The sequence below is a fragment of the Bactrocera neohumeralis genome, unplaced genomic scaffold, assembly GCF_024586455.1.
Source record: "Bactrocera neohumeralis isolate Rockhampton unplaced genomic scaffold, APGP_CSIRO_Bneo_wtdbg2-racon-allhic-juicebox.fasta_v2 cluster11, whole genome shotgun sequence".
NCBI lineage: Eukaryota > Metazoa > Arthropoda > Insecta > Diptera > Tephritidae > Bactrocera > Bactrocera neohumeralis.
The window spans coordinates 12283388-12307663 of record NW_026089624.1 but is presented as its reverse complement, the minus strand read 5'-3'; the positions used below and the strand labels follow the sequence as shown (position 1 = coordinate 12307663).

Genomic DNA, 24276 nt, shown 5'->3' with positions numbered 1-24276 from the left:
ACTCTTGTTGAACACCCCGCAGTGATCTAGAGACTGGTGTCCAGAGAATACCCAAATTATAAAGGGAACACTTCTCCAGCCTGCTGAATGGCAGTGAAAGCGTAATACCAGGAGAAGGCAATACCGATTCCACAATCGATGCCGATGGAGCAGACGTTCCATTGCCCGACCATGAAGAAGTTCGAATAGCAATTACCAGCCTGAAAAAAAACAAGGGGGCGGGGGTTGGTGGATTGCCAGCCGAGCTTTTCAAACACGGCGGCGAAGAACTGACAAGGAGCATGCATCAGCTTCTTTGTAAAATATGATCGGACGAAAGCATACCCGACGGTTGGAATTTAAGTGTGCTCTGCCTAATCCACAAAAAGGGAAACCCCACAATCTGCGCCAACTACCGTAGGATGAGTCTCCTAAACATCGCACATAAGGTTCCATAGAGCGTATTGTGTGAAAGATTAAAACCCACCGTCAACAAACTGATTGGACCTTATAAGTGTGGCGTTAATCCTGGTCAACAAACGACCAAATATTCACCATGCGCCAAATCTTGGAATAAAACCCGTGAAACGAAAAACGACACTCACCACCTCTTCATCGATTACAAAGCTGCTTCTGACAGCACGAAAAGCAGCTGCCTTTATGTCGCCATGTCTGAAGTTGGTATCTCCGCACAACTAATACGACTGTGTAAACTGACGTTGAGGAACACCAAAAGATGGACCTCTCTTTTAGCCATTCGATAACAAACGATGTTTCAGGCGAGCCGACTTCTTATCGTGCTTGTTTTTCAACCTGCTGCTGGGGATAATAGTTCGAGCTGCGAAACTTAGTCAAACAGGTTAAATCTGCTATAAAAGTGTAAAACTTCTGGCGTATACAGATGCCGTTAGTTAGTTTTGCTTTCTCCAGACTGAACAAGGGAACGAAGCAAATGGGTTCGGTGGTGAACGAGGGCAAGACGAAATATATCTTGTCAACAAACAAACAGTCGTCGCACTCGCGTCTTGGCTCCCACATCACTGTTGACAGTCATAACTTCGAAGTTGTAGATAATTTCGTACATCTTGGAACCAGCATCAACACCAACAACAACGTAAGCCTCGAAACCAGCGCAAGATATCTCTTGCCAAAAGGTGCTACTTCGGACTAAGTAGACAATTGAGAAGTAAAGTCCTCTCTCGACGAACAAAGGCAAAACTCTATAAGTCACTCATTATTCCCGTCCTAATATTTGGTACAGAGGCATTGACGATGACAAAAAGAAAGTATTCGACTAGACAGGGGGTCAGAGAAAGAGGAAGACCTCCACTCCATTGGAAAGACCAGGTGGAGAAGGACCTGGCTTGGCTTGGCATCTCCAATTGAAAGATGAAACGACTCGCGCACTGTTGTTAACTCGGCTGTAATCGTGTAAGCGGTGTTTACGCTAGTTAAGAAGAAAATATTATTGAAAATAGATATAGATATTAATAAAAATGTTTTTTTTTTTTAATTCTTATAGCTTTCTCGATTCTATGGATGTATGGTTTGGGCATTATCAACTAAATAAGCTGTAAGCATTATATTTATACTCTCTCTTAACATGTTGCTTTTCGCTAGGGGATTAGTGCGGTTTGTGTTTACCATTGGTATTTCAAGATCTCCATGTATATTCTCACTGCGCGTGTACCCCAGTGCACCTCTTAGGTCTCGTAGCATTTTTGATTAGAATCGTTGCGTTTTAAGACTACTGGATTCGAAGGAGAATGGAGTCATGTGTAAAAGTTCACGCAACTAAGGAAAGTTCTCTGATTGCCATTCACTTACGAGTGGCCAGAGACGATTATTTTTCAAATGTCTCAAGTAGCTCACGACTTCCGGTCTTTGACCAAATATCCTCTGGATAGCCTAAGAACATCCGTTTGATGGCGAGCTAAAGTGAGAAGGTGAAACTTCACCTACATGCGGTTGTGCGCTGGGTTTGGGCCCCGCCACGTAAAAAACGCCTCCAATGAAAAAGTATAAACAGCCTCGTTTAAGGGATTCCCCTTTTGATGACGACCATGGCAAACGAATTAAAAATTATGATTTGAGGGCATGTACTTGGAATGTACGGTCCATTAAGTGGGGAGGTGTCGCTGCACAGCTGGTTGATGTTCTCGTTAGAGTGAAGGCTGACATCATCACCGTTCAACAAATGCGATGGACGGGTCAAGGACTGAGGCGAGTATGTTCTTGTGGCATTTACTACACTGGTCATATAAAGGAGCGCAAATTTGGTGTGGAATTCGTGGTGGGAGTGAGACTCCGTCAGCGAGTACTGTCATTCACACCGATGAACGTTTATCCACAACCCGAATCAAAGTGAAGTTCTTCAACATATCGCTGATTTGCTCCCACGCCCTGACGGAAGAGCAGAATAATGTGAGCAAAGATGCCTTCTATGGGCACTTGGATCGCACCTTTGAGAGTTACCCCCGCCACGATACCAAAGTTCTGCTTGGCGAACTGAACGCCAGGGAACACTAGGTAACATCTCGTGATGGGTTGAGGTTGATCGACTTCGCCGGGGCCCGAAATAAGGTTATCTGTAGTATTAGATTCCAACATAAGAAAATTCACCAACCCAACTGGCAGTCTCCGGATCGAAAATCCACCAACCAGATTGATTATGTTTTGATGGACAAAAGACATGTCTCCAGTGCTTTAGATGTGCGTACGCTCCGAGGTCCTAATATCGACCGGCCCTAACATCGACTTGTTGCAGCCAAGATACGCACCCGCCTCTGTGCAGCAAAAAACGCACGTCAAAAAAAGAAGCTTCGAAGTCGAGAAGCTGCAATCACAACAGGCAGCCGAACGATTTTCTAATCAACTTGCACTTCTGCTCTCTGAGAGCACTCGTCAACAACTCTGTACGAGGGAACTGTGGGACGACATTTCAAGCTCCTTACGTACAGCTGCAACCAAAACCATTGGTTTTCAGAAAATGCAAAACATCTTGCACGATGTCGCTGTGGAGAGAAAACAGACTGCCTACCTGGCAACGTTACGATCGACCACAACACGTGCGTCTTCTAAACATCGCATATATGGTTCAATCAACCGTAATGTGTTAAGGATTAAATAAGATCAACAAACTGGTTTGATCTTATTAGTGTGACTTTAGGCCTAGAAAATCAGAAAATGACCAAATATTTACTATGCCCCAAATTTTGGAAAAGATCCTTGAAAAATAAATCGACACTCACCACCACTTCGTCGATTACAAAACTGCTTTTGGCAGCACGAAAGGAGCTGCTTTTATGTCGCCATGTGTGAGTTTGTTATCGCCGCAAAAGTAATACCAGGACCTTTTCTAGCCGTTCGATACCAAACGAGGTTTCAGACAAGTTGATTCGCTTTTGTGCGATTTTTTCAATCCACTCTTGTAGAAAGTAACTCGAGCTACAGAACTAAATATATAGATATGTTATCGATATCATTGACTTCAATAACTGCTGGGGAAGGAAAAGACGAAATATCTCCTGTCATCAAACAAACAGTCGTTGCACTCGCTACTAGGTCCTACCAGAGAGCTGCAACGAGTATTATAGAATCAGAACGAATAGTCGTGCCAAAAACACAATCAAATCAATTCAGTTCAGCATAGACAACATTGTTTATCAATTCGAGTAGCCGCCGGCGTCAGCTGCTCTGATTCAACACGAACAATGTTTTCGTAAACATCATACATTATATACATACATTTGTTGTATGTATGTGCTCTATGGAATTTCCATTATACATACATATAACATATGTATATACATTCATACATGTGTATACAAACCTATGTATTTGATAATGAACAGAAGTGCATTGTTTAGGGGATGATATACAGACCGAACGCCGTCGATCATTTCAATCAATGAAGCATTAGTTTGTATCACTTCGGGTATTTGCTGCTAATGCAAACATTCATAAACATATCAGGCATAAGCTGATCGCTAGTGATTTAAATTTGTTTTCTATCGCTGGTTTGAAGACAAACGGTACGCTTCGTGTACATGAACCGAAGTGACAGAATCAGACAGAGTAACGTATCAGTACTTAAGTATACACAAAAATGTATTACTCGTTGCAGTTCTCTGGTTCCCACGTCACTGCTGACAGTCGAAGTCGTAGATAATTTCGTCTATCTTGGAACCTGTATCAACACCAGCAACAACACCAACTCGGAATAGTTCTTGCCAACAGGTGCTACTTCGGACTAAGTAGGCAATTGAGAAGTAATGCCCTCTCTCGACGAACAAAAACAAAACTCTATGAGTCACCCATTGTTCCCGTTCTGCTATGTGAATGCTATGTGAAAAATCAGTGGCTACGCTGTCTGGTCATATCATACGTATGAACGAAAAGATTCCAGCTCTGAAAGTATTCGACGCAGTACCCACAGGGGGAAGCAGAGGAAGACCTTAACTCCATTGGAGGGATCAGGTGGAGAAGGACCTGGCTTCGGTTGGAATCTCTAATTGAAAGAAGAAACGACTGGCGCGCTGTTGGTAACTCGGCTATAACCGTGTAAGCGGTTTCTACGCCAGTAAAGAGTAGAAGTTTCGCAGGCAGAGCCCCATAATTGTATGCAATACATCTGTATAAATGACCTCAACACACACACTCAATCGCCACGCAACCTTCACCACACTCACCACATTACGCTTACAACCCACATTCTACACTACTGACGAGAGCACCACACACCGACACCTACACACATGTACACCAACCACAATCACACCATCCGATTCAGCACCAACGGGGATAAAGAAGGACCGATGAACAGATTCAGTTCGTTCTACGACACTAGCATCGATCGGTCATACGGTTGCACGTCCCGCTTCTATCCGCTGCAATCTTTTTGCGAAACCAACTTATTAAATAGTTAACCTTAACTAAAAAAAAACGTGTATGTATTTATTTTCAATTGGTTAAATAAAACCATCCACAAGGAGAGATAAACCCCCCTTTTTCCGGTATTTATTGCATTCTTGATATTAGTGGTGAAGTGAAGAAATAACAGGTGAGTGCACTTTTATAACATGGTCCTTCGAGCCATACAGAAAGGCAAATTGGTAAAAGAAAGTGAAGTACAGTGACACAAAACATACAGAAATCTTCAAATGTGAGTGACACAAAAAAGAAAAAAATATATTTATAATAAATACATTATATGTATATACACACATATTTACAAAACATACATACAAAGCAATATTTTGGTGCTAGAACACAAATCAAAAAAAAAGTGAAATTGAAAGTGCGGTCACCCAAATAACCAAATAAAAGTGCAGTGAAGTATATACAAGTGCAAAAACAAAAGGAAAAAGGAAAAACGAAACAGTGAAAACTAATACAAAACCACCAACAACAAAAACAACAAAACAATTCAATCTTTACTAACAAAATAAAAACGGGCGCGAAACTTAAAAAATCATTTAAATTAATATATAATAAAACTAAAACTAAAATAAAGACCAACACATCGGAACAGCGGAATAGGAGCGACTCAGCAACAGTAGAACAACAGAAAGCACACACGCATCCGATTCTGCCGATTCTGGCATATGTACATACATCTCTCCAAAACCCTTGAGGAAAATCAAAGAGAGTGTATCCATTCCACATTTGATTTTTATCATATCATAATATTTGAGGGGGTAAGAGTTGAAAATTTTTTTTGAAGCACCCTAATACATACATATGTATATAAATATATACATTAGCGCCTTAGCGCATATTTCTAACAGCGAATATATAAGCGCGAAGTATTGTATATATTGCCGTAAATTTTCAAATGCTTGTATACCTATAAACATAGGATACAAGTAAAGAAGACAAAATAAGAAATTAAATAAATGGTGCGGAAAATCAAACTACATTAGTTGAAAGAATTAAAAATTTCATACTAATTACCTCTGTACATACATACAAATATTGAAAGTCCAATTTGGCGATTTCCGAGCATTTTCTTGTTCCTTGTTAAACAAGAACAAGCATAATTGCACATATTTCATTTAACGCACATTATATGCACATAACATCCACACGTATGTACATACAAAGGATATTGACCTAGTTTCAGTGCGCGCTGATACAAGGGCATACGGATAAAACCGAGAAACATATTTTTTCAGAAAAAAAAATACAAAAAACGCAAGTGAATACAAACGCGAGCAATAAAAGCGATAAAAGCATTCTTAAATTCTTTTTCGGAAATAACAGCTCTTATTTATTGAAAAGAGCTTTCGGTTACATCTATATTTTACTAGTCCAATTTTTCGGAAATAACAACTCTTATTTATTGAAAAGAGTTATCGGTACCACATTTCTCTATTATAATAAAATATACATCTTCTTCTTCTTAATTGGCGTAGACACCGCTTACGCGATTATAGCCGAGTTAACAACAGCGCGCCAGTCGTTTCTTCTTTTCGCTGCGTGGCGCCAATTGGATATTCCAAGCGAAGCCAGGTCCTTCTCCACTTGGTCCTTCCAACGGAGTGGAGGTCTTCCTCTTCCTCTGCTTCCCCCGGCGGGTACTGCGTCGAATACTTTCAGAGCTGGAGTGTTTTCATCCATCCGGACAACATGACCTAGCCAGCGTAGCCGCTGTCTTTTAATTCGCTGAACTATGTCAATGTCGTCATATATCTCGTACAGCTCATCGTTCAATCGGATGCGATATTCGCCGTGGCCAATGCGCAAAGGACCATAAATCTTCCGCAGAATTTTTCTCTCGAAAACTCGTAACGTCGACTCATCGGTTGCTGTCATCGCCCAAGCCTCTGCACCATATAGCAGGACGGGAATTATGTATATGACAATATACATATATACATATATATTTTATTAATTCAAATTTTCTGAATGAGCACAGATTCAAAAGAATCTAAGGCAGAATTCTTAAGCATTCCAGAAATGATTACTGATGACAAAAGTCCATGTACACCTGCAGAAGCTACACGCTCGAAGCAAGGTGCTACAAAGCAAAAAAAGGGAAAAGACATTTCGTATTGTATAAATGAGCATCCTCCCCCGGACATCCACACATACACCACACTACCACACCCCATCAACTCAACTTCACAACACTGACACGCACCGTCACCATACTCACCTCACCAATCATCAGAGCTTACAATCCACATTCCACTCCACACCAACCATCCACATCACACCAGCTGATTCCACACACAAAGGGAGAAAAAAGGAACTAAAAGGAGATCAGCAACTCACTTCGCTTCGACCTTTTACAGCACCCGGCACGCGTGTGCAAACATCTCGAATGAGCGTTTTTTCCAGTTCCTAGTTTTTCGGCAGTTCATAGTGTCGGAGTTATAAACATTTTTTACCTAATTTATAACGTTAACATTAAAATTGTACACCGATCCTTATAATACATACATATACGTATACCCATTTTAAACCAATTCGACATTTTCATTTTTTACAAAACAAATTTTGTGGTGATCGTGAAGGTGAGTGCGTGCGAAAATATGAAAAAAGGTAATTTGCAGTAACGGTGAGTTACTGAAAAATACATGATAAAAAAAAAAAAAATATATATATATATATATATATATATATGCTGTGGATATATATACATATATGTATATTATTTACCGTATTGGTTTGTATCGGTACTTAAATTTCCCGCCGATTAGGACTTTTACTAACCGTTTTTATTAAACGGGTTTGATTTCTATCGGTTCTTTTAAATCGACCGTTCGTGCAACTTTACATACATACTTATATACATACATAATTAATAAAATCTAAAGTGGAATGGATACACTCACTCTGATTTTCCTCAGGGGCTTTGTGTTTGGATTTTCGTGAAAAGTGGTGTGATTCCTTGTTTGTATGAGTGGGAGTTCCTTCCAACGCCGGCGATCCGCTTGTTGTGTTCGTTAGTTTTTCTTTCACTTTTGTTTTATTTGTATTTTGGCTATTTTATTCATTTGTTTATTAAGAGTTCGCGCCCGTATTGTATATGTTAGTTTGCACCCACTTTCGGTTAATGCTTGGTTTGTTAATTTGGAGTTATCACAATTTTGCACATATGTTAGCTTTAGTATGTATTATTATTATTATATTATTTCAATGCACTGTTTTCCGGTTGTTAATTTAATTTTTTTTCTTACACCACACTTTTTGGCTTGTCATATACAAAAATGTATGCATGTATGTATGTATGTAGATTTCGTGCCACTTCGTTCTGATATATTTTTCTTGGTGTCACTGCACTATTTTCATATGTAAAACCGTTTTTTTTTTATTGTTTTTACATATATATGTACTTAAATATATATATATATATATATACATATATATAATCCTAATATACATATATATGTTTATATTTTTTTTGTTTTTGTAACGTTTCACCAATGTGCCGTTCTTTTTGGCTCGAAGGACCATGTACATTGTACACAAGTATACGAAATTTATGTTTGATAAGAAATAAATGTTGTCTGTATTGTGACAATCTTAACAACGGAATTATAATTTTTAAAATTAGAAATGTTGCACAATTTAATGTTAATTAAAATAAGTGGCGACAAACGGGGTGGTGCGAATCCAGTTCCGACTTGCTGGAGCTGGCGATCGAGTTCTCGCGGATGGAGGTCGAGAAGATTTGTCCCGTTAGAGTGGCGGCACAGTGTCTCAGCGAAAGTTGATTTGCGGCCCGTATGGATTGAATTGCTTAGATCGAATTGTGTTTAAAGTTGTCGACGCGGCGCAGTGTAGAAGCGAATGTTCCAAGAACGAATGTGTCCGCAATCCTTTTGCCCAGCCTTTTTGTTAAGTGGGTTGGCGTACAAATGTGTTGAGTTGTGCTGTAGTGTCATCTGCTGTGGTGAATTGCACTGTAGTATTAGGATGCACCAGTTTTACCGGGTAGAGGGGGGGTGGATGCTTAACTCATTTAAACATGTATATTAAATTCATTTCTGAGAGGGACAGCTTAATTAAATACTGCACTCGATTTGAATCTTCGCCGATTCAGGACATCTCTGAATCGGTACAAGAAATAAAAAATAAATTTATTGAAAATTTTTGAATACGCCTCCAAGCTGCATACGACGCAATGGTAAAAACTGATGATTCAGACCTACCTGAAAATTTCAAATCCTCGGCTTACGCCAAATACGAAAGCTGCTTAGACCAATATGAAGACACAAAAGCAATGATATCAGATCAATTAAAACTTATAAAGTCAATTGCACCTACTCCCCACAGTAGAGTAGAGTTACCAAAATTGCAAGCCCTAAAGCAAGTTCAGGCTTTCATCTCAAAGTGCCAGCATGTGATACGGAAATATTTCATGGAGGTTATGAACAATGGCCGTCCTTCCGGCACATGTTTACAGCCGTGTACATAAACCATCCAAAATTATCACAAGCGCAAGAATTGTATCACCTCCGATACAAAACTAAAGGTCAAGCAGGCGTAATAGTCAAACAGTTCGCATTGAATGACAATAATTTCAATTTAGCTTGGGAAGCTCTAAGATCAAGATATGAAAATGAGAATATTGGTCGACAAGCAAGTAACGATACTCATGAACTTGCCTAAAAATCTAAAAGAAACCAGCGAAGATCTCATCAAACTTGAATCCACTGTTTTAAATTGTTTGTCGGTTCTATCGACACAAAATATTCCCACACACAATTGGGATCTTATTAAGGTAAACATATGTACCGCCGCATTACCAGAAAAATCGTTACTTTTGTGGGAGCAATCGCTCTCATCAAGAAGAAAATGCCAACGTGGCAGTAAATGAAAGATTTCTTAACTACCAAATTCGAAATTGCGGAAAGGGTAGACCAAAAAATAGTCAGAACTAAACACGTTCAACACGACCTAAATCGAAGCTTCAATAGTCCCCAAGCCGGAAGCAACAATCATTTAAACAGAAGTTTTTTCAAAACACAAGCGTTAACATCTGAACAAAATAAATACACGTCATGCGAACTATGTTCAGGAGGGCATAAGCTAACAACTTGCGAGAAGTTTAAGAAATTGAATGTCAATGAAAAGAACAACTTTGTCCGATCAAAAAGACTCTGTACAAATTGCTTGTCCCACTCACACAATCTTAATACTTGCGAAAGGCATCGTTCAATGCTACACCTCAATAACTTTCCTAACACATCTCAAAGTAGCGCTTTATCAAAAAAGCCACGGGTTTTGTGTCGACAAATACTCGTACATAAAGATGATCACGATTTTCAGCGGATTATTTTCCGAAAATCTGCCAATAGTCCACTACGCGAATTTAAATTGAAAACAGTTACCTTTGGCGTAAACTGTGCCCCATATCTAGCCATTCGTACACTACACGAACTGGTAGACAACACAAAGTCAGAATTTCCTCTGGCAACACAAGTCTTAAAAACGCAAACGTATGTAGACGATATCCTGTCTGGAATCCACAGTCTTCCACAAGCATACGAGTCCTTATCACAGGTAATAAATGCCCTCAACATCGCAGGGTTTCCATTAAAAAAGATAACAGCTAATCACACAAATATTTTACAAAATATTCCAAAAGACGATTTGTTGGATACTAATTTCCTTATATTCGTAAAGGAAAGCACAACAAAAACACTAGGCATCCAATGGAATGCTATATCTGACAAGTTTTCATATACTACAGAGTCAATATCCGAATTATCCGCCAAGAGACAAATTTTTTCCTCAGTGGCAAAGCTTTTCGACCCCGCAGGATGGCTTTCGCCAATTACGATACAAGCGAAAATTTTTATACAAGAATTATGGCTTGCCGGAACCGACTGGGACGAACAAGTGAAACCTCTTCGCTTAGAAAAATGGTCCCAGTTCGCTAATAATTTTAACGACATCTCGCAGATACTAATTCCTCTGAAAACACTAAGTCTCCCACGACTTGAACTGTGTGGCGCTCTGCTGCTAGCAAAACTAGCTTTAATGGTGCAGACCCACTTTAGCATGGCGAAATATAAATAATGTTTATGGTCCGATTCCGAGATAGTTCTAGCCTGGGTAGAAAAACCACCACATGCGTGGAAAACGTATATTTCTAACAGAACGTCTCAAATACTTGACCTAGTGGGATCAGCCACTTGGCGACACGTAGCCAGTGCGGACAATCCTGCTGATCTAGGTACAAGAGGATGCAAACCTCTGCATCTCGCCATCTCCAACCTCTGGTGGAATGGCCCCCGATGGTTAACAGAATCTCCCGATTATTGGCCACAATCGGCCATGCGCAACATACTTGCCCCAGAAAGTCGAAAAATCGACACATATCATGCAACACTGGTTGACACTGACACCACGAGCCTCTGGGTAGTCGCATATACGCTCAAGTTTTTAGAGCGGTTTAAACTTAAAGTTAAAGGAGCAACTTATCTCCAATGCGATGCATTGACGCACCATGACTTACAAAAAGCAAAGGTCGCTCTTATCGCATCAACCCAAACGCGCTACTTCAACAGCGACATAGCATTACTGAAAGAAGCGAAGCCTATTGATAAAAAGAGCTCACTCTTAGTTCAAAACCCATTCCTAGAAACGAAAGGTCTACTTCGTGCGAATGGTCGGCTTGCTAATTCAAGCCTAACGTATAATGACCGCCGCCCTATAATCATAACAGAGAGGTGTCCGTTTGCCACTTTATTTATTAGATATATCCTCCTTTATTTATTAGATAATGCTCCACGCCGAACATCGTCTCATGCAACATATGGTCCGCAAAGAACTGTACATACCTCGACTGAAGCCCCAAATAAAAAAGTGCATTTTCATGCGTAATTCAATCTGCACTATGCATAAGCAGAAAATGCGATCGAAGATTATGGCAGCACTTCCACCTGAACGCTGCAATTTTGCTCAGCCTTTCACCACTACAGGTGTAGATTTTACTTGGCCTTTTATGACAAAGGCGTCCATGCTAAGGTCTCCTACCCTCATGAAAGGCTATGTGGCTGTTTTTGTCTGTTTCACGATAAAACCTTGAGTTATGTACGAATCTGACGACGGAGGCTTTTCTTGCGGTTTTGCTCGTTTCGTCGGACGACGAGGCTTTCCATCAAAACACGTGTAATAATAATTGTCAAAATACGCTCTCCAAGGTATCAATTGGCAGTTCATCCCCCAAGCGCTCCTCATATGGACGACTTATGGGAATCAGCGGTCAGAAGCTTCAAATCTCATTTTGAAAAGATAGATGGCTACCACAAATTTAATTATGAAGAATTCACTACACTGCTAACTAGAATTGAAGCCGTTCTTAACTCATGGTCACTCGCTGCACTCTCGCAAGATCCCTCAGACTTTACTGCCCTCACGCCAGGGCAGCAGATAGTCGACTTTTGTGACTTAAGTCGACTTTTTATAAATTAAGCAACTCGTACACGAAATTCGTTAGACATATCAATATTTTATTAAATTATGAACGTACAATCATATTTTTTAAGTTTTTAATAAATTATAAAAAGTATTTTATGATTTTATTGCAAACAATTTGGTATTGGATAACAAAATTGCTTTTTTTAATTAAAAAACAAAAAATTTAAAAATAAATAACTACGAAAACCACATTTCTTCGCCGATTGATTTTAAAAATATTAGCTCATTAAGATGCTGAGGTGATAAGCGACTCCTCAACTAATTTGCGATAAGTCCTGCATGTGAAAATAATCGCTCACAGTGTACAGACGTTGCAACTATTGGTAAGTACATTTTAGCTACATTCCATAGATACAGATATTCAAATTTCATACTTTCCCACACAGTGAACGGATTAGGATTTTGTTTCCGATTGGCAGCCGGGCGTGTCAAATATTGTCGTAATTGTATTGGTAATCCTCCAGCCTCATCAGAATCTGCAAGATTGGAACTACAACTCACAGTGTTATCAAAATAAGACCATATATCATCATTGTCATCGTTCGTTTTCTGAGATTCCGGACCTTGAATAGCTAATATCTCATCTTGAGGGTCAATATTTGCCACCGTTGCTGTTGCTGACAATAATAATAATTTTCGTTCTGTCTTGACAAGATCACCTACACAAAAAATTATATTAAGATTAAACTAAACCATAGAAATAATCAAATAATGTTTGCATAATCAACCTACCGACATTAGTTACCGCTCGGGGTTGGGTTTACTTTAGTATCTCATTTTCATTGCTTATTCCTCTTAAATGCGTGCACGGATTTTTTTAAATTTATATAGCACGAATAGCCAATGAATTAAACTTTGGTTTAAATGTAAATTTATTGTTAAATGTTAATTTGTTTTTTAGATATAAGTAAGCAAAAAACGCACATTTTCACATTTGCTCAAATAATGGCTCTCTTCTTTTGAGGTTTTTGTTGCACTGCTTGCAAAAAATTTAACCAATTTAACACACACACATTCTTTGAAATATATTTAATTGAATTAATGATAAATTATGAATTTTAAGTTGCAATTTTATGTACAATTTAATAAATAAAACAGCTTTCAATTACTTGTTATACTGTTCCTTGAAATGTAAGCAAAATTACTGAATATGAACTGTCAAACGACGAAGAAAATAAGCACAAAAGGAAGACAGTCATAACCCAACGAATCAAAATGGTAGGTTTTATATACATTTGGGTTACTTTACATAGGATTCGTTTCGGATCGATGGTTGTAAGTATTAACACATGTGAAAAGGGGTGGGGTGGGGTGGGGTGGCGTGGTAGGGTGGCTCCTTAAGGCCACGCTCAATTAAGGTTATGCTATATAATTTAATAATGGAGTAATACGTTAGTATTATGGAAAAAATGTTGGTTGGGTTACTTCTGTATTAACGGTATATTGATTTCAATGGAATTCAAATTTTTATTATACTATATTCGCGTGCCTTATTTAAAATGTGTTTTTACAATTGGAAATTTTAAATCTAATTAAATAAAATCACTTTATAATGATGTCAAATAACCAATCAGGTAAATATAATACGTTATTTAGCTCTCTGAAAAGTGGGCAATATATTACGTCCATATAACGAAAATTTGGAATAAAAAATCGCGCGATATTTTATTCCAAATTTTCGCCTGCGGCGCTTGTTTCAATGTAATATATTATACTGAAAAATATTGAAAATTTGGAATAAAAAATCACTCGATTTTTTATTCGAAATTTTCGCCTGCGGCGCTTTTCAGGGAGCTTTGAAATTTTCTTTGAAAACAGTATTATATAAAATAATATATAATTTTTTCAAAGATGATGATATTGCATCCACGAGCGCTGCAGCAGTAATGTGTCGTGATGCTACCACAATACAGCAGTGGAATGTAGTGAAAATGGTGAAATACTTGGGCTCACATGAATTATGTGTAGCATTTGCTGAGGTATACGGTCTGTTGCCAAAAAGTCGGCTTTGTGCCATTCACAAAACGCAAATGGCATTGCACAAACGCCCTCCAGTAGGGTACTTTAAATGCTCTAGGGGCAATTGTAGGTCGAAGTCCCTTATTTCAAGGGCAGTGGGCACGTAGTTTGAAGGCGTCAAACTAAGCTTTTCCCAGGTGTTTTACCTGATGTATTGTTTTGCCCACCGATTTACGCGGGAAGAAATTTATAGGGAGGACTATGCGAGCGTTGAAAAGAAATTCTCATCTGCCACTATCTCCGACTGGTATAGCTACTGCAGGGAAGCAGTAGTTATATTTCAGTTGGACCACCAAGAATTCAGAGGGAAGATTGGTGGTCCAGGAAAGGTAGTGCAGATTGACGAAAGTAAATTCGGAAAACGCAAATACAACAAAGGTAATAATAATAATTTATATATAATGCAATTATGTTTATTCAAATACTTTTCTTTTTTTCAGGAAGGCATTGGGTCCTGGGTATGATAGAGGATGGCAGTGAGGACCTCAGACTGGAGGTATGCCCGGACAACGTACGTTCCGCTGAGGTCCTCATCCCTTTTATTCGCAAAAATGTACGAGAAGGAACAACTACAAAAACAGATTTTTGGCGCGCATACGAATGCCTCCCTGAATATGGTTACATCCATAAAAAGGTTAACCATAGTGACCCTGGCAATCATTTTATCGCCGAGGATGGCACAAACACATAAAGAATTGAGTCTCATTGGCGTGTAGTAAAGAGATTTTTTTACAAAGACAACTATAATAATCCGGCAATCTTTGCTGATGTTATAATAGAGTTTTTATGGAGGCGGGAAATGCAAAAAAAAAATACAGATCCATTTAATGCTTTACTGGGGGTTATTAAATACGTGTATAACACGAAATAAAAAAACTAAAACATACAAATGAAAACACAATTTTATTATTTAGAGGGTCTTGTTTAAATGGTTGGTTGGGTTATCTTGGTACTTCAACTACTTTTATGCATTATTACTGATACGTATACAATTTTTAATTTTCAGTGTTTTTATTATTTAAATAAAGTGGATTTCCACTTTAATTCATTGAAATAATAAAAATACTAAACATAGAGAAAATTTTATAATAATTACTGAAAATTGTATCGAAAAACTACGATTTTACACCATTTTCAGGAGGCTGCCCTAGAGCCCCCCGTGGTCCTAGGGGGGAAGGGTGCTATTATTCAAAAGCTCCATTCATTACCTTTCAAATGAGGGGGGTAGCAAGCCCCCAGCCCCCTCCCCCTTTGCGCAAAACCTCTTCAAAGTGAGATACTAAACTAAACATTCCCCACCGCTCGTGCAGAAACCCGAATACTTTCAAAACCAAACTTTTTATAACGAGGATCAGCCAATGTTGCCCAAGCGCACAGTTTTACAGATTCAATATTGCCGTATTTTGTTTCGATGTCTTGAACCATTCTATTTTTCAAATGTTGCCTAATTAAAGTTTATGGCGTTAACTCTTCAATCTTCTGTAAAATATAAAATCAATTCATTCAATAAAAATTAAAAACAAGATAATATTTCAATGCACTTGCTCAATGTTACACATTTCTCAAAACAAACTTCTTGAGTTACTCGCAAGAGAGGTTTTAAGATGTCACGAACTTCTATTAACGCATCGATTTCCTCACCTGTGATCATGTTAGGTGGTTTCGCTTTTGAAGATTTGTCTATCTGCACTTGTAAAAGCACTTAACTTACATGATCAGCAAGAACAATGAAACGGTCAACCATTTCAAAACAGGAGTTCCATCTCGTTCGCACTTCCTGAATTAATTTCAGACGAGAGTTTTCAGGCTTGTCCTTCTGTAATTTTAGCAGCTCTGTAGTCGCTCTTTCACTTTGTCGAAAGAATGTGACAATTTTTTTAACTTTTGACAATAGCTCACGCAATGACGATTGCTCAGTATGATCTGTAATTAAGTCTTCAAGATTGTCAATAGCATCATTTTCAGCAACGGGTAAGTCGGAAACTTGATTTTGAGATTCAGATGCAGGTGAAGTAATATTAACTTCGATAAGGCGCTGACCAATATTATTTATTACATGTCCAAAACACGAAATGTGTTTTCCATCGCCAAACTCACTTTTAATAGCTCCTTTAATGTTTGCGCCTCCGTCTGAAACGAATGCTGCTATTTTATTATCATCAAGACCCCAGTCATTGCATATATTTCTTAATTTCAAGCTCAAATTTTCTATTGTTTCTATCTCTTCCATGAGATAAGCGCCCAGCTCAACAGTCTTCATCTCAGTTTCTGTGAAGAAAGGTTAATATGTCAATAAAGTTAGATATTTGAAGTTAAAACTGAATGTAATGATTTTTGAAAATAGAAAGCGTAACTGACATTTCAGATAGTGAACTGTTAAGCCAAGATAGCTTTTCATTGTGTGTTGGTGAGTCCAGATATCAGTAGTAAGACACACAGATTCAGTCTGTCGCAGTTCAAGTATTGTTTTATTCGGCAAATCTTGATATTTACGGCTCACAGGGTATGTGATACAACGGTTGTAGTGTTTTAATCAATTTTCTGAATCCTGGTCTTTCTGTAGTACACAGAGGCATATTATCAACTGCGATCATTCGTAAAAGAGCTATGGTAGCTTGATCATGTCTATATCCACCAGCTAGGAAACAATGAAAATGCATGATAGAAGAAATTAATAAGATTAACTTTGTTTCCTAATTTAAGTCACTACTACCTGAAAAAGAATTAGCATTGTTCATACAACGATCTATAGGGACTTGAACATGAGATTGTACTGTGGTATTTTCTTGAACAGATGATTTAGTTTGAGGTACCAAAGCAACCGAATGAACAGATGATTCGACAGCGACTAAAGCCTAAGAACAAACATGATTCATATGATTGATATGATTAATTTTAAAGTAGGAATATTAATATGCATGAATTAGACTTAAGTCGCCTTATTTGAAATGGTTGCCAAGGATACCGGCGACAATATAAACATAATAATGTTATAGACCAATCAGAATATCAGAAAGAGGCTATTTATAAAGAAACGCTTCGATTGGTACTTTGTATAGTGCTTTTAAAAGTAAAACGAGAAGTAAAAATTTTAACAACAATGTCACCATCAGATACTAAGTACAGTGGGGAACATTAATGCCTATAGGACAGTGTATGTTTTCATGAGTACAGTGGGAAGCTGTATAAAGCTACGTATGTTCTCTTTCTTGCTCCTATAAGTATTTTGCGATAAAATTGAAACAACTATAGTTACTTGGTGCAGGTCTTATCTTAATTCCGTCAATTGTCGAAGTCATCGAGTAAAAGTCGATTTTAATCGATTCAAGACAGGCTTGAATCGATCCTAAAAAGTCGATTATTTCTATTAAAAGGTCGATTTTCGACTAAAGTCAGAGTCGACTTTCCTATCCCTAATTCAGTTCAGTTCGTTCTATGACACTAGCATCGATCGGTCATATGCAGGAATAATGGGATGCCCAACTCCTCTCTCACTGGAAGTGAGAGAACAATTGCTAAACGTTAAAACTACCTAAACTTTGACAGTTGACTGGATTGGGGAGGTTTTGACGTTTAGCAATTGGAAACGAGCGATGGCCATATTGAAATCTTACCAAAAAAATGTGTTAACGGAGGGATTTGTTGCAACGTTCAAGTCCACTTATAAAAAATGTAAAACAATTAATATTAAATAAATTTGTGAAATTTAAAGATATTTGATGAAACGTTTTGTAATTTGAAGCATCATAGTTTTATTTTCAACGGAAAATGATTAAAAACATTTAATGATTGAGAGCTAACAAGCTTAAATCCTTTTATTGGGTATTGAAAGGACAAAAGTCAGTTGTTCTAATATTCTTTAAAAAGATTTAAATAGTTTCTCCATATAATAAATAACCACTATTTAGTAATTTTTATACGTACTAAATGTTGGGTGTTGCTTAATAAATGCCCAAAAATTGTTATTTTGTTCGATCTGGCCATAATGGAAAATGTTATAAAAAACGCTTATTTTGAGGCGCTCTCACACTGGAATAAGTTGGGCATCCCATTATTCCTGGTCATATGGTTGCACGTCCCGCTTCTATCCGCCGCTATCTTTTTGCGAAACCAACCGAGTTGTTAAATAGTTAACCCTAACTAAAAAAAATAAAACTGTATTTATTTTCAATTGGTCAAATAAAACCTCTGTTTGGTATAACCATCCAAAAGGAGAGGGACATTATTGATAAAGTAACCTCAAAGGGTTATATACAGTTAGAAAGCTGAAAAAGCGAATTTTTGAGAACTTTATCTCAGAAATTTTTTAAATTTATTGATCCAAAAATTTGTGCACATATTATGGTAAGTTTTAACTATATTTAAAGACTTATTGTTAGTAAAATTATTTATTTGGAAAGGAGCTACAGCTGATCTCCGGGAGGAATACTATTTTGAGAAAAACGCGTTTAAAGTTTGGAATGCACTTTACGTATGTATACTATGAAAAGCATTTTCAAACTTGCGTGTAACTTCGAAAATATTCACCGGAACGATATAAAATTTTCTGTGTGTATTCATAAATACATATATGCACATTAAGAAACAAAAATAAAAATAAATCGATTTTGGAAAGTTCTAACTGTATATAACCCATTAACAGATATTTTAGATAGGTAATAATATAATAAAATATATGGTTTTTTAGATCAACTAAGGCGCAATCTCCAGAAGAATCAACGGCCCAAACCACTATGAAACCTCTACACATATGCTTCGATGTATTGACGTCCAACACAAATGATGTAAGTATTAATACGAATAAATGTAAGTTTATTTTTATCTTTGTAAAATACTGCCACTTATCATTAGAGAGTATAAGTTTAATTGCTAATTACAATCATATATTAAATGTCGAAAGCTCGAAGGACCTGGACATTGAAATATTTCTTCAAGCAGTTGGAAGCGAGATACAATTTTTTTATCTGATAATTAGAAAAAACTAGAAAACCGCTCTCTTTTAGAGGTGTCTATCAACCAATTTAGAGTATGAAGCGGTAAAAAACATTCGTTTTTGTTTTTGACCCACTAATTTTTTTTTCTATAAAATCTTGTATGCATAAAATGAATGAATCTTTCGTTTTTGTTTTTGACCCACCGAAGTTTAAAAATCTTAAATAATAATTACGGGACAAACGATCAATAGAATATCAAAATTCTCGTATTAAATTTTATACCGATATCTCAAAAACTTACAAACAAATTTTTATGATAATTACACAACTTCGCCTTAAATCGCTGGCTTGCTTACGCGATTTTTCCGTCTCTTTTGCTCTCAGCAAATTAACCCGCTCTAATATACAGTGTCGGACAAAACTCATTGGACTAACTCGAGTCTCACACATGTTCCGTCATAACTTTTTACATAGATGCATTAGAAGAATAATTTTTTTTGCAAAAGAAAGATCACATATTCTTTATTAAGAAACAATGCAATAATAGTTTTCAACTTTTATGTAAAATTTATAAATTATAACAGAAGGGAAAAAAGTAAAAAATTCGTGCGACATAACTCATTGGACTAACACTTTGGATATCGAAATAACCACTTCCATTGAATTAATTTACCGTTATCTGGCGGGAAAAGAATTTTGCAGGTACTTACAATAATTATAATTATTATAAATCGTAGATCACACTTATTCGAGTTGTTTATTTTAATGATAACGAGTGTGTTGTGTAATATTTAAAGTTGTCCCGAATAATGCTACTAAAAAATTATTTTTGATAAAAATAGTGGACAAAACACATTCAACTGAACTTAAATTATTAATTGTAAGCAAATTCACAAAAAATGTGTGGAAAAGAAGCTTTAAAAAAATTATTCTCTGGGGAAAACAACTGTTTTTGCTATTTTACGCAAGAACAAAGCTGAAGGAACCGTTAAAAAACGTAATATTGGAGGACGTCCCAGAGTCAATTCGGTAAAGTATGACTTGCGAATAGTGCGCGAGTTTATAAAATATCCCCAGATATCAACAAACAATGTTGTAGATAGCTCACAACTAAGAGAGAGTACTCGTACAATACAACGGCGCGCCGTTGATGTTGGTCTTTTTAGCTTCCGTGCAGTGAAAAAATCTTATATTTCCAAAAAAATCGGTTAGCACCTTTGGAATTTGCGAAACTGCATATAAATTGGTCTGAAGAGCAATGGAAGCCGATATTGTTTTCAGGTGAGTCCAAATTTAATTTGCAGAACTCAGATGGAATGACAGGTAGACCAACATGAAGCGTTTAGAGTGTCGATATTTGCAGGGTGCAGTAAAGCATGGTAGGGTAATATAATGGTGTGGGAATGCTTTTCTGGTCAGGGTGTAGGACCAATTTACAGAATAGAAGGGAACATGGATGGGTACCAATATAAAAATATACTGCAAACCCAAATGTTTCCTCACGCTATCAAAAAATGCAGCCTGATTGGCATTTTCAACATGTCAATGACCCCAGGCACACCCTCAAAGTTGTGAAGGATTGGTTTTTGGAATAATAAGTTTATGTTATAAGATGGTCCGACCAGTTTCGTGACATGAATCTGATTAAAAACTTATGGGAAATTGTCAACAGGTAAATTAAAGAGGAACAGGTCCACGGTTATAAAAACAAGCTACTTGATGTCTTAAAACGAGCCGAGAATGGAATAAATGATTCACATATTAGTAATTAAATTTCATTTATGCCTGAGAGATGTGTTGCAATCAAAAAATAATAATACTCAGTAAAATATTAATTTAAAACTAATTTATTTTCATATTTAGCTAAAGACCAATGAGTTATGTCGCACGAATTTTTTACTTTTTTCCCTTCTGTTATGATTTATAAATCTTACATTAAAGTTAAAAAATATTATTGCATTGTTTCTTAACATAGAATATGAGATCTTTCTTTTGCAAAAAAAATTATTCTTCTAATGCATCTATGTAAAAAGTTATGACGGAACATGTGTGAGACTCGAGTTAGTCCAATGAGTTTTGTCCGACACTGTATATGGCAACAATGTTTTAATGTTCATGTTTTTATGAACATTATGCAAATGTATACGAAAATAATTATTCGGATCGCGGTTATAATGTTATAGTCAATGGGGAACGCCGTAAGATCGTGATTAATGACTTTTGCGTGGCTGAATTGGAGGTTGTGGGTATGGATGTCCTGTGACTTCATTAAGACGGCGCTACATGTCATACAGCCAACGAAACCATCAATTTACTGAAGGAAACTTATCTTTATAATAAAGTTAAGTTCTTACCACAACCTTAAATTCTAAACGTTCTTTTTCTTCTTGAAACCACATGCCTAAAAGAAACACCCTTTATTAAATTGCAGTATAAAAATAGCATCTCTCAGCAACAAAATATGATCGATTAAATTTATTAACCTAAAATCCCACCCATGTTTTTTAGGGTGCAAATTTGGTAATAATTCTTAATAAAACCAGTTTTTTTGTTAATAGGATACAAATTCAATGGCAGAACGGGATGTCGGCTCCACATTTCTATTGCCGCATACTCATCTTTATGAACCAGACAAGGTAATATGTTATTTTTTTAATCTATTTTCAATGTAGTAAATTGTTTTCAGAATCTAAGCCATAATTTAATTTTAGAAATAGTTTAAACTTAACTTTTGTGTTTAAAATAAGATAAACGGCTATACCTCTTCTTCAATCGAAGTTTTGCGTCTCTCTTATTACATGGATTCAAAAGCATGACAAAATCCGATGAGTCGTCTTTTCTGCGTTCAATAGTTCTTCAATATAAGGAAAAAATATGATTCATAGTTTCAATTATTTCCTTTAAAACTAATATAGTTATGTATGTTGTTGTTTGGTTTTTCTACACATGGTTACTACCCATGAAAAAGAAAATAAGTCACTAAGTTCGCTAACACTTTAAACATGAAATTATGTCCTTGCCTGTGGAAATCATAGGTAGGTGGGCCTTTAGGAGGTCTATTGTAAAACCACCGGGACTAAAATTACCTCACCCTATAAAGTCCTCTATGAACCACATCGTGCTTTATAAATACAAAGGTTTTGTCTGTAAAACATCTGAAGCATCGCAAAGAAACCCTATTCCGAAAATTTCAATTATTTTCAAATACTAAGCTTTACCTTCCTATAAAATATGTTTTATAGTATCCTCTTTTTCTACCTCCTGATGGCCTCTACAACAGTCACTGTATGGTGTTCGCAGTCTGCCAATTAGGTAGTGACCTGTTGACACTCCTTATGAAATGCCTTTTGAATAGTCGGCCGCATATCTATACTCCTGGCGAACGTAACAAAATAATACATATCTTACCATGTTAATAGTTATTTTTGAAATACCATGAATATGAGGTCTCTGTACTACTTCTTCAGTAATTATTCCTCAATTCTGTTTGCACTTCTTGAAAATAACATCAATTTAATAGCGGAATAGGTATGAAGGTGACACTGATTTAAAAAAAAAAAATTAACATACACATATTTTCTTTTCTAGCAAGAAAGTGATATATCTGGTTTCGATTCATTCTAACATATAGTCGAACGTTGTGAAAATTAGCAGTTGGTCTAAAACTTATTTACGGATTTTGGTTTGTATATACATACGTATGAATATATTTACTTATTTATGTACCTATATCTATTAACTTATTTGTATGTTCTTGTAGTTGATATTTTAGTTTCTCATGCAGGACCTCGTTACATGCTTTACTATAATATTTATACTTCTGACGTGTTTCTTTAGTGAGGTATCGCCCTTTGAGCTGTTTTGAACACAGCTGTTATACATGGGGTGGGCCTGTGTGAGGAGGTGCTTGTAGCACTTGTTCCAAAGAACAGTATATAAAGTATAGATATATACTTTACAGTTACATCGATGCCCTTCTATATCTGATCTATGCTCAGTACCGAACTTGAATTCCATATCTTCATTTCTCACTTTGATAAAGCACTTTTTAAATGCACGGCAAACGAAAAGATAGACAGATTTATCGAGTACAACTCGAGACGAGTTGACTACCGGTAATCTTCAGTTCACTTGCTCTGTTTTCGGTCCTATGTATCTTTTACAAATTAGCTTCACCATAGATTAAGGTCTACAACAATATAGCATTTTTTTGCACAGCAACAAGAATGACAGCAAGAATGTACAAAGAAAATATAACTACATACATTCTTTTTTCAGTGTATTAAGTCTAATAGGCTATGCAACTAAAAAACATTCACATAGAAATAATACGAACATAACAGACCATAAATTTATCAAAATATCTGGCAGCAACAAATAATAATTAGGGAAGCGTTTTTTTTATTAAAATCGGTTAGGTGGAGTAGTTTTAGTTGGCATTTTGTTAAATTAACAAAACTCGTATAAAGGTATATAACGCATTCAAATTTTTTCATTTCAGATTTTTAACAGTTCGGCATTGGAATAACAACTGATATGAATTTTATAAATTTCTTGTCTGAAATATGATATAATTACGCATTTACGTATTTATTGTAGTTGTTATTAAAAAGTGTAATGAGCCCACGTATGTTGCGTCCCTATGCGCTTTGGCACGTGTTCCTATAATATATCTGCTCAGTTCAACTGTATGCCGTGGTAATCAAACACTATTATCCATCAAATATTAATAGTATATTTTTCTAGAATCAACAACAATATTCAAATATTTTAAACTTCAAGAATATTACAATTATTTAATATTTAATTATACCATAAACAGGATACATTAAGTTTGTCATGAAGTTTGTAACACAGAAAATGTACATATACATAAATGATCAAATATATACATATATAAATATTA

General features: G+C 36.5%; 1 protein-coding gene and 2 long non-coding RNA genes across 8 annotated transcripts in view; 1 reads left to right on the top strand and 2 right to left on the bottom strand.

Moving 5' to 3' along the window:
* The window catches only part of LOC126765907 (uncharacterized), a 66491-nt gene extending 42215 nt beyond the window's left edge, over window positions 1-24276 (top strand). Inside the window, exons 7-11 of one of the 6 annotated variants that reach the window (XR_007668627.1) lie at window positions 1502-1552; window positions 19124-19220; window positions 21929-22006; window positions 22963-23052; window positions 23872-24276. Coding sequence is in view for 1 of the 6 variants with exons in the window: in XM_050483582.1 (XP_050339539.1) it covers window positions 1502-1552; window positions 19124-19220; window positions 21929-22006; window positions 23872-23898 (253 nt within the window). In the remaining 5 variants the exon portion in view is untranslated. Of the gene's footprint in view, window positions 1-1501; window positions 1553-12639; window positions 12741-12803; window positions 12882-17868; window positions 18781-19123; window positions 19221-21928; window positions 22007-22958; window positions 23053-23871 lie in introns of those variants that run through there. The other 5 variants (XR_007668628.1, XR_007668629.1, XM_050483582.1 and 2 more) reach the window with 5 other exon arrangements.
* LOC126765974 (uncharacterized) lies at window positions 12530-13221 on the bottom strand. Its single transcript, XR_007668673.1, has 3 exons — window positions 13150-13221; window positions 12792-13076; window positions 12530-12734 (listed from the first exon to the last, which is right to left on the bottom strand). It is a non-coding gene; the product is annotated as an uncharacterized LOC126765974 (long non-coding RNA).
* LOC126765983 (uncharacterized) lies at window positions 15554-17353 on the bottom strand. Its single transcript, XR_007668682.1, has 3 exons — window positions 17150-17353; window positions 16795-17074; window positions 15554-16704 (listed from the first exon to the last, which is right to left on the bottom strand). It is a non-coding gene; the product is annotated as an uncharacterized LOC126765983 (long non-coding RNA).